General features: G+C 27.4%; 1 protein-coding gene across 1 annotated transcript; it reads left to right on the plus strand.

Annotated features, from left to right (window-relative positions):
* Positions 1-10,087: 10,087 nt before the first annotated feature.
* J3458_020613 (uncharacterized protein) lies at positions 10,088-11,577 on the plus strand (the record flags this gene model as incomplete). The annotated part of the gene is made up of 4 exons (XM_007816086.2): positions 10,088-10,305; positions 10,563-10,860; positions 10,926-11,192; positions 11,269-11,577. 4 exons carry the CDS (start codon positions 10,088-10,090, stop codon positions 11,575-11,577), a joined length of 1,092 nt encoding a protein of 363 aa, XP_007814277.1.
* Between the last annotated feature and the right edge of the window lie 756 nt (positions 11,578-12,333).

The following is a 12,333-nucleotide window of genomic DNA, read 5'->3' on the forward strand; positions in this document are numbered from 1 at the left end:
ATATTTTTTTATATATAAGTATATACCCTAGAAAGTGTATAATATTCTAATAAAACTAGTATTTTAAGGCTTTAACTAAGAGTTTATTATTCTATAGAGTTTATAGTATCTTATATATATATTATTTATATTTCTTAAGAGTATTTAAATAAATAAGAATATTATTAAGGTATATAATTATAAATACTTTTAATTATTTCCGTAAAATTATATTAATTATTCTTTAAAAGGTTATTAATACGTTAATAAGCCTAAAAGGTATTATTAAATATTTATAGTATTCTCTACTAGTTTAAAATACTATTATTTACTTATAGCTTTCTTTTATTTATATAAGGTTATAAGCTTCTTTTAAGTTAAGTATAATAAACCATTTAGCTTTTTTAACTTTATCTTTAATTTCTATTATAAGCGGTAATAGGTATTAATTTTTAATTATAATCTTATTTAAGTGTTAGTAATTAATATATAATTATAGTTTCCTATTCTTCTTTAATACCTATAAAATTAAGTATTTTATTAAAGACTTTAATAGTCGTATATATCTCTTTTATAATATATTCTTTAAATACTTTTTAAGCGCCTTATTTTACTTAAGGTTCTAGGAATAAATTCTATTAAACGTTAATTTAATATTAGGTTAAAGTTTAATCTTATAGTCTTAGTGTAAATACTCTAATAGTTCTATTTTTAACTCTTTATTAAATAGCTTATTATACTTTAAGTATTTCTTAGGAATCTCTATTATCTTAGCTTTTAGCTCTTTAGTAATTACATATATTTCTAGAGGCTTATTATAGTTTAAATAAGGTGCTCTTTATAGGCTACTCTTAGCTTTATAATTATATTCTAGTAAATTCTATTAAAGTTAACTAGTTCTTTAATTAACTTATAGATTACTTACTTATAATTAGGGTATTCTTAATATAATATTATATTTTAAAATTATTATAATATTTAATGTAACTTAATATTTCGTGCCTTATATATTAACTAAAAGCTACGTAACTTTTATATTAATTACTTCTTAGCTATACTTTATTATAGTTTCTTTTATAATTATAAGTTAATAGGGCTTATCTTTAAATATTTAAGGTAATTATAATCTATTAATAAGATTTAATAAGATAAAATTTTCTTATACTCTACTATTAATTATTACCTAAATCTTTTATTCTATTATAATTATATTAATTATAAGGTATACTATACTACTAATATTTATAGTATATAAAGACCTATTAAATCTTTATTAAGAAATTAATCTTAATTATAATAATAACTATTATTTCTTAATTTATTAATTCTATTCTTATATTATTCTCTAGCGCGTTATTTTAAGCGCTATTATTAGTAGTTATCTTTTAACGTATTATTAAAGCTTTCTTAGTAATTACTTAATCTACTATTTATATTAATTAAATTTAAGCTAAGTAAGTTACTTATAATTATATAATTCCCTTTCTTCTTATATTATAAGGTTATAGCTTAAGTAATATATACGTTATTCTTAGTATAATATAATTTTTCGTTTAATATCTTAGAATTAATTTATTGTAATTTTAGTTATATTATAAGGGTTATTCTTCTTCCCTTTTATTCTTATAGAAATTAATTATTACCTTACTTACTACTAAGATACGTATAGTAATTATTATTATAATAAAAGGTTTAATTAAAAAGTTTATATTTAACTTTAAGTTTATCTTTCTTAATTAAATAACTTTCTTCTTTTTAAATTAATTCTAGTAAAGATTCGCTTTTTAATAAGAGTATTTAGTATTCCTACAAGTTATTAGGTATTAATTAGGTTTTAAATTTCTAATCTTTATTTAAACTAGTATTATTTATTAACGTGTAATTTCCTTTATTACTTATTATACTAAGATTTCGCGTAGGTAAGTCTTTTTAATTTATAGTATAAAGCTTCTTACCTTTAGGGATTAGCTTTTATAGCTTTTTTAGGGCTTTATATTTATTTATAAAGTATTTAATCTTACTATAATTATAATAAGTCTTTCTCTTTTTCTTATTTATAGCGTTAAGTTCTATAGGTCTAGTATAATACCTATATACTATTAATATTTAATATAGCTTACTATTATTAGGTTTATTAAACCTAGTATATAATTTAAATTTCTTATAACTTTTTTCGTAATATTACTTATATAAACGGTTATTTACCTTAATAATTATTTTAATAAAGTTATTAAATAACTTAAGATAATCTTTTTAATAAATATTATTCTTTACTTCTTCTTTAAGTTCTTAATAAAAGACTTTTATTTTAGGTTTAGTATTTTAGTTAAGTTTTATTATAATACGTTTAAATTCCCTAGTATAATAAGCTATAAATTTAGTTTACTTAAGTTAAGTAAGTTATTATATAGCTTTCTTATACTTATTAGAATTTTTAAATGTAATAAGAAGTTATTTCTTAAAGGTTTTATAATTAAAGAAAATATAAATAACTTTTACTCTAGCTTTAATACTATACTTAAGATATATATAAAGGGTTAGCTTCTATTATTCTATTACTTTTCTAGTTAAGAGATTATTAATATAAAGAATTTATAACTTAAGTATTATATAAATTTTTTTATTAACTTATAGGTAAGCTTAAGCTTATATAAGAAAGTTTCTTATATTACCCTTATAACTATTATATAATTTAAGCTTAAGGAATTTTAGTATATTATTATTATTAATAAAGAATATAAGTGTAAGATTTTAAACTACTATAAGTTTCTTTTCTTATACCTTAAGTTTTTTATAGAGATTATTCTATTAATTAAAAAGCTATTAATTTTACTTTTTAAGCTTAGTAATCTTATTATAAAGGTACTTTATTATCTCTTTAAGGTTAATAGTCTTTTTACTTAAAGTAAATATCTTAAAAGTTATTATTACTTAAAGTTTTAAGGTAACTTATTAAATAGAATTAATTAAAATGTAATAGTAACTTAAGTTTTAAGGTATAATAGGTTTATTTCTTAAAAAGTAAGTTAAGTTAAATACTATAAAGTAGCTTTTAAGTAGTATTATAATAAGGCTATTAAGAGTATAACTCTTAATAGTAAAACTATTACTTAAATTAATTAATAAAGAATTAAATTATTTAATTATAAAAATACTCTCTTCTTAAGTATTTATTTATCTTTTTATTATAGTTTTAAATTAATTGCTTTAACTATTAATCTCTTTAAACCTTAATTAATTAGCTTAAGGTTTAATTAATTTAATTCTTCTTAATTAATATATTTAAATATTAACCTCTTTAATCGCCTCTTAGGTTATATAGCTAGTCACGTGCCTTTATCTTCTTCTTATACCTACGAGTCGTGCCTATCCTAGCTAATACGGTCCCGTCCCGTGTCTTATATAGTATCGTTCGTAACAATTTAAATATATTTATTTAAATATATTTAAAGTAATTATTAATGAGAATAAACCTTAATAAAAACGTAAAGTTTATAAAGAATAATTGCGAGATTATTAAAGAAGTAAAGAAGATTCTTAAAGAATTAAACGAAGAAGTTTATAAATATATAAAGAAAATAAAGTTAAGAAACTTAAAGTTAAAAAAATAATTACTATAAGTAATTACGCTAATAATTATTTATAAGAATTACTTAAACTTAATAATTATAAATTAAACGTAAATTAATTAAAACTAAACTTAAAATAAAAACTATTAAAATAAAATATTACTTAATATAACTTAAATAACTTTTATAATCCCTATAATTAAACGGTAAAGACTAAATAATTATAATTTATAAATAAAATAAAGTTATAAGCCTTAATTCTTTAAAACTTAAACCCTTATAAGTTATTATTAAATAATTATTAAGTAAAAATAAAATTAGCTTTATATTACCCTTAAACTTATACTATAAAACCTATTAATATTACCTAAAATATTATTTAAAGATAAGTAACTTAACGTTTAATTATATAAAATTAAAAACTATTTAATACTAGAGTTTATTATTACTTAAATACTTATAAAACGAAGAATAAATAGACTATAATTTCTTTATAATTAAATAAGGTAAAATTACCTTATAATAATTACTTAAGAAAAGAATATTATAACTTTAATAATAATAAAACTAAGAAGAATTATATAATAACTTAAATAATATTAATTAAATTAAAATAAAAGGAAAATAAGAATAATAAGAGAGACTTAAATAAACCTTATAATAATAAGAGAATATTATTAAATCTATTAAATATATTTATGAATATTTTAAGTGTAAGAGAGTTAAATAAACTAATTAAAGATATATTACGATATTTAAGTTAATAGATTTATATAAGAAAACTAAAAATTAAGGGGAACCCCTTATTAAAGTAAAATTCTTATATAAATCTAATATTATTATTTTTAGGAAAAGGTAAACGGGATAATTCTTCTTATTTTTTAACCTTAAACGAATTTTATACGAAGAGCCGAATTAATTAATAGTAAAATATACTTAAATATAGTAAAGCTTTAATTTATATAAGAAATATAAAATTTAAGGTTTACCTCTTAGAAAATAAAAAACCTTATATAAATATAAATTTCTTAGACTTATTAAAAGATACTAAGTTTAATAGCCTTTATTTTAAAGACTTAAAGAAATTTAATATAGCTTATAACCTTAACTTTTATTTAAATATAATAAAATATAATTAGGCTTTAATTTATATAGAAAATCTAAAATTTAAGGTTTACCTCTTTAAAAAGTAAAAACCTTATATAAATAATAAAAATCTTTAATTATTTTTAAAAGTAAAGGCTAAAACTCTTTATTTTAAAGGCTTATCTTTAAATATAATATACTATTTAAATTAAAATAATTTATTACTACGCTTTTATTTTAATTACTTAAAATATATATAAATATAAAGCGAGTCTCTTATATTATTAATACCTTAAGAGAATAGTTTATATTAAGCGTTATTATAAAAAGCGTTATTTAAAAGTTCTTACTCTTATAACCTTAAAGTTATAAAGAAGTATAAGAATTAAGTGCTAATTAATACTTTAAAGAAAGGTAAGATAAATATAAATATACTAGAACGTAATCTTACCTTAATTTATATAAGAAAACTAAATTTAAAGGCTTATCTCTTATTATTTTAAAATTTATATATAAATTATTTATTAATTATATAGCCTTATAAAATTATAATTTTATAGTTTAAGAATTTTTATATTACACTTAAAAATCTAATAAAAGATAATAATTAATACCTTATAATTATAAGGCTATATTACACTTATAAAGATTATTTTATTATTAGTATTAAAGGTATTTATATAATAAACTTATTATAATACTATATTCCTTTAATTTTTAGGGTACTCTTTAAAAAGTGTAAATAATATTAGTATAATAGCTTATATTAAGAATTTTTACGTAAGGTTTTTCCTATTATAAAGTAAGCTAGAATTATTTAAAGGGGGAACTCTTCTTAGGTTATATTAACCTTATTTATAAATAAGCTAGGCTTTAAGAAATTTTAGGTAGTATATAATTATTATAATATTAATAATAAAACTATTAAACTTAAATATCTTTATTATAATATAAAAGTAAATTTAAACTTAATATATTATAAGCGCTTTATTATTTTCTCTTAAGCTAATACCTTAAATAGGTTTTAAGCTATTAAGATTAACCTAATAAATAAATATAAGATAGCTTTTACTAGGTTAAATAAAATGTTTTAATATAATAATATACCTTAAAGCTTAATAAGATTATTAATTATTTATATTAAATTTAAAGATATAGCGTTTAAATACTTATTCTTTAAAGATAAAATAAAATTAGAGTTAATCTTAAAGTATATAAAAGATATTTACACTTTATTTTTTATTTATATTAATAATTATTACTTAAGATTAAAAACGTAAGAAAATTACTTTAACTTTTTATAAAAGAGGTATTTTTTAAGAGTAATATAAGCTTTTATTAGGCTTAATAAACGTAAGATAAAGCTTTTCGCTTTAAGCGTAAATTATATAAGTTATTCCTTAAAGAAAGAAAGAATTTAATTAGTATATAAATATAAGAATTAATTTACCTTAATAGTAGAATATTTTTAATAAGAACTATTATAATTATAAAATAAAATTCTAGTACTTATTTACTTAACTTTCTTTTTAAGAAAGTTTATTTTAAGCTAAGTTAATTTAATTTTTACTATTAAAGAAGTGTTTTTTTATAAAGTTTTAAAAACTATAAAGATAAAAAGAGAATTAATATAATATTAAGAGATTTTTAAAGATAACTCAACTTAAATATTAAAGGCTTAAAACGCGCTCTTAAAAATTTATAATAGTATTTAAATAAATGTAATATTTAAAGCGCGTTTAAGGTTTTAATTTTATATAGTAATAAACGCCTTTAATATAGGTATAAGAGAAGTCTTATTTTAAATAAAGAATACTAAACCTAGCACTTTAATATTAAATAATAACTTCTTAAAGGTTAAAATTATTATATAGCTTTTTTATAAGCTAATAAATACGAAAAAAAAAATATACTATATTTAAGAAGAAAATATATACGATTATAGTAGAATTAAAGAAAACACGATAGCTAGTAAAGGGTTTATTATTCCCTTTAAAGGTATATACGAATTATAAAGGTATTATTAACTTAATAGTAAATCTAATAAAAGTGTATAAAAAGATAGCTTAATAGATTAATATACTATAAGAGTTAAACGTAAAATACATTTATTAAGTTAATATTATAAAGATTATAAAAATTATTAATAGAATGTTAAGAATATTAAGTAACCTAAGATTAAAACCTCTATTAGTAAAGAGAAAAATAAAAGTAAAAGTTACTCTTATAATAACTAATTAATTAATTTAAATTTTAATAAATGTAAATATTAAAGAATTAATTTTACTTAAAGAAAGCCCTTTAAATAAAGATATAATATAAGAATTAACACGTAAACTTAAGAGATAGTTTAAATTATAATAATATAAAAAAGTATTAATTATTATTATTTATAAATATTAAACTATTTCTATTAAATAAAGGAAACTTATTAGGTATTACCAGAGCATTAGAAGTAGTGTAGTTTTGTAGTTTTGTAGTTTTTGTAGTTTCGAATATAAAAAATTATATTAAATCTAGTAAAATACTTATAGAATTATAAGTTTTACGAATAACTAGCATAAATCTAAAATTATAAGCTTATAATAAAAAAAAGTGGGTCCTTATATACTATTATAAGCCTAAAACTTCAAAAACTACATTTTGTAGTTTTTGTAGTGTAGTGTAGTGTAGTAAGTTTTTAGAAAACTATATAATCTAGTTTTTAAGCTTACAAAAAGCTAAAGGGACCCACTTTTTTAAAAAAGCTGATTGGCTATAATATTAGCTATTTTATGTATTTATTATTATAATTCAAGTATTTTATTAGATTTATTATTAATTATTTAAGCTTTTTTAAAAAATGAAAATGTAGTTTTCTTATTAATGCTCTGGGTATTACTCTTTAAAATACAGAATTATTAGCTAAACACTTTATTATTTAAAGTAAAATAAATCTCTAGTAAAATATACTCTTATAAAGAATATATTAATAAGAATCTAATAAGCTTATAATACTTTAGAATATTTTAGGCTAGAAATTATTATATAAAAACTATAAGAGAGATTCTTTTAATTAAATTAATTAAAAGACGTGAAAACCTATTATTATTTTTACCTAATATACTAATAAATTAAAAGACGCTTATTAAAAGCTAATTTTAAGATAATTATTATTTTAAAACTATAAGACTTAATAGCTATAAATTATTTAGGTTTTATTACGCTTATAGCTTAAAATAAGAACGCTTATATATTAATAATAGTAGATTATATAACTTAATTTACTATAACTTAATTTTATAATAAAGCTACTAGAAGCGTAATTACTAAGACTTAAAATAAGTGCTAAAAATTAATTATAGGATAATTAAGGAAAATCTATTATAATAATAAATCTTACTTTAAGAATTTAAACTTAAAAGTAATATCTTAAAAAGATAAAATAAAGATTACGTTTAAACTAGTATTTTATTTATTTACTATAAGACTTATTAAATAGAATATACGCTTAATTAAAAATTAACTAATAAAATAGGCTATAAAAAGAGAAGGTATATTATTAGAATTATAGAATTAAATATTATTAATTATTATAATAAATCTTAATAATAGATATATATCTATTATAAGAGCTAGCCTAATAATAGTAATATTAGGATTTAAATTATACTTATAATATAAGGGAATAAAAGACTTAATTTAAGATAAAAAGATATTACTAGAGAAAGAGTTAATACGAGAAACTAATCTAATATAAATTAATTCCTAGAAAAAAAGAAGAGAATATATTTACACTTAAAAAACTAAAGCTATTACTAATAAAAGCTTATAAAATATCCTATAATTATTTCACGTAAATAATTTAATTTAAGAGAAATTAAATAAAAAGAATAAACTAAAAGAGAAGTTTTATAAAATATAAGAAAATCTTTTATAAGTAATTATAATAGTATTTTTAGTATTTTATAAAATTAAATTAATAGAGAGAGATTTACTATAAAAAGTTTATATAAATAACCTAAAATAATTTATTCTACGATTAAAATAATTAAAGCTATTAAGGTTTAATTATTAGAATTTAGCTAATTAAAACCTAAGATAAGCAGGGCTTAGAGGGAGTAATATGTGATAGATTTTAAAAGAGAGCTTAGTATAGTGTTAGGGTTAACACCAGTTCTGTTATAGGAAAAAGTGGATTAAGTCACGTTATATAGTGAAATAAGGGGTAACATTACTGGGGACACTTCAGGTAGAAAGAAGGAAGAACAAGAGCAATCAATATAACTAATGCCCCAAATTATCATACAGCCTTCTGTCAGACAGCAACCAGCCTGCCAGGTGGGTGGGTACTAGCCTACTAGGTAGAAGGTACTCCGTACTCAAGCCGAATGCACAGACCCACCTCCCCAGCGACTGTCCTGTGTCAAACAAGTCAGCAGGCATGAACTTTTGCCTGCGGGCTTTGACGAGGACACTTTGTGTTTGTGAAGAGAACACTAAACAAAGGGTACGCTTTTAGCTTGCAGAGTAGTCAGACTGGACAGAGTGTCCCTAGAGAAATATGACGTGGCTTGCGTGTCCTGGCCTTCCTTTGTTCACTTCATGTCTTTCAAGGCTGCTGTTGATGTTTGAATGTACAATGCACCTACATGGTATGACGGACATGCTAATCAATGTGCGGCGTCAAGTGTTGGGTCATGCATGGAAGGAGCTAGAACGGCCACCGCCTGACCCCCCGCATTGGCCGTCGTGCTCAAGTGCTTCTGTCTGGTCGCTTGTGGTCGCTTGTTTCTTCAAGGTTGAGCTGGAGTTGGGTTGTGGTTGGCCAGTGGCACCAGAGTCAAGACCAAGTGTTTCGTGGCAGTTGGCAGGTCCTCCGTACAGTCAGTTGTTGTTACTGGTCGCTAGCATGGACCACCGCTACATGGCTGGTAGCTTCTGGCAAGGACAAATGCCAATGACAGAAGCCTCCCCTCGCTACTCGCGGCGCAACACTCGCATTCCAGGGAAGGCACCAGTGGCTCTTGCTGAACGGCCCCGGCACCGCCTGCCCTCCCGCGCTGCTTGGTCCAGATCCTGCTTGCTCTTTGTTTGGTCTCCCTCCCCTGCCAGTTGACCCAAACCCCTGCCCACTGCAGCAGCCGCCCCCAGCAAACGCCAGCCAGAAAAAATTATTTCCTTCAGATACGCGACTCCTGAACACCTTCTCCCCCTTTCCTTTCTCCCCATCACATAACATCAGCCAAACTTGTGACTCCGCGCAACGCTTGCCGTCTGTCTATTTCAACCCCATCTAGGGCACGAAGCTACCCTGATCAATCTCCCTCCTCATTGCAACAGAGTTCAATCCACGAGCTTTTATTTCAACCCACCACGCTCTTTCGGACGTCGCTTTCGCACAAGCCCAACGTTCGAACGTCATCATCCCCAAGACTTACACACAGTCAATCATCCTCCATCCAACCATCAACATGTCTGCTACCAACGTGGAGAAGGCCACCGATGCCGCTGTCAATGACGTTGCAAATACTCTGAGCAATACCTCAATCAGCCAGCCTGCCGACGACAAGGCCGCCGCCAACGAGGCCGCCTCGGCCAGCGCTGCGGAAGGCCGCCGCCTCTATATCGGCAACCTGGCCTACGCGACAACTGAGGGGGAGTTGAAGGACTTCTTCAAGAGCTATCTTGTGTAGGTGTCCCCCTTGGCTAAACCCTTGACGAGAATGATGTTGTTGTGGGCTCCTTGCCCGATGCCAAATGACATGGCCAGCGTTCGCCTTGATGTGGCCCCGAGGGACGTTGCAAGCTCACTTGCCTTCTGTCCTGATAGCAAAAAATGTTGCTATCATGAAACAGAGCATGTGTGATGGACGGGCTGTTCACTTGGCTCATTTTCAAAGTCTCGCGCTTTGAGTGGTATCCATGACCTGCTAACAGTGCTCACAGTGAGTCTGTCTCGATCCCAAAGAACCCTCGCACTGAACGCCCTGTGGGCTACGCCTTTGTTGACCTCTCAACACCCTCTGAGGCCGAGCGTGCTATTGCTGAGCTCTCTGGCAAGGAAATCCTTGAGCGCAAGGTCTCTGTCCAACTTGCCCGCAAGCCCGAGCCTGCTGGTGAGAAGACTGAGGGTGCCAACGGCGAAGGTTCAGGTGCCGAGGGATCGCGCCGTCGGGCCTCTGGTCGAGGTCGCGGACGTGGCCGTGGCCGTGGAGGACGTGCTGCCCGTGGTGGTCGCGCTGGCGTAAGTCTCCCTATGACGTTGAAAGAGAATATACAGACAAAGATTTAACCCAACTGTTTCGACAGGATGCCACCGATGAGAAGAAGGAGGGTGAAACTGCTATTGCCGCCACCGAGGCTGCGGCCACCCCTGCTGAAACCGAGGGCAACACTGAGGTTCAACCATTGACGGACATCACAAACCACCATCAGAACAAGACTGACTCGGAACCAAAGAAGAATCAGACTCGACCCCAGCGTGAGCGTCGCGAGCGCGGCCCCCCTGCCGATGGTATCCCTTCCAAGACCAAGGTCATGGTTGCCAACCTCCCCTATGACTTGACGGAGGAGAAGGTGAGAAGACATTCTATTTTTTGGTGGTAGGAAGTTGTAGCGTGAGTTGAAAGTTGTGCTGACACGTGTTCTCTAGCTCATCGAGCTTTTCACGGCATACGAGCCTTCCTCTGCCAAGATTGCCCTCCGACCTATCCCCCGATTCATGATCAAGAAGCTTCAGGCTCGTGGTGAGGCTCGTAAGGGCCGTGGGTTTGGATTCGTCACCCTTGCCTCCGAAGAACTTCAGCAGAAGGCTGTTGCTGAGATGAATGGCAAGGAAATTGAGGGCCGCGAGATTGCTGTCAAGGTCGCCATTGACAGCCCCGACAAGACTGATGAGGAGGCCAACGCTCCTCAGGAGGAGAACAAGGAGGCCACTGAGGCTGTCACCACCACTGCTTAAGGTGGTAGGCCCTGCCTTGTTGTTTTGGTAGGCAAGGGTTACGCTAGATGACTCGGGGCGTTTCCTTGCCTGAATGAGAATAATTACGATGATTTTCCATATCACTTATGGTAGATGCTGGTTCAACTTTTAAGAAAACAAGCGGTTATGGGCACTGCTCCATTTGTTTTACCTGAGAGACATTTCATCACACAAGCTATGTCTATGTGGGTGGAGTCTGGCAGTTATTTGGGATGGCAGTGGTTTGATTTGTCTTGTTTGTTATGAAAATTTAATATTTTAACTCCATGAGAAAACTACTGAGTAATGTATGACTGATATGAGAAGAGGAAAATGGATTTGTAGTGATATTCTATGAGCTCGGCCCACCTGGACTGCGATGATGCATGGTAGGCTCTTTCTCCATGGCAATTGGACGACATATTGAGCGATATTGCCGTATACTGGGGTGAAGAGTGCTGGGCTTGACCTTGGGCATGCATGTAAGTGGCAATTCGAATATCGATCTATGTATTTCCAGATGGAAGGGTGAAGATGCAAAGTTGTAGACCTAGTGGTATTGAATGCGCATATACGGAGTACATACTCCGTAGTTACTAGTTACTAGGTAGGCAGATTCAATGTTGTGTGGCCCCGCCCATAGCCTCGAAGGTTCAACCCACAGTTTGAGAGTTTACTGTTCCAAAAGTTGGCTGATGACCCGGGGGATTGGACACCCGGAGCCACTTGGCCTTGCCGGGTAGCGTTGACGACAAA

Source organism: Metarhizium acridum, assembly GCF_019434415.1.
Source record: "Metarhizium acridum strain ARSEF 324 chromosome Unknown scaffold_574, whole genome shotgun sequence".
In the NCBI taxonomy this organism is placed as follows: Eukaryota; Fungi; Ascomycota; class Sordariomycetes; order Hypocreales; family Clavicipitaceae; genus Metarhizium; species Metarhizium acridum.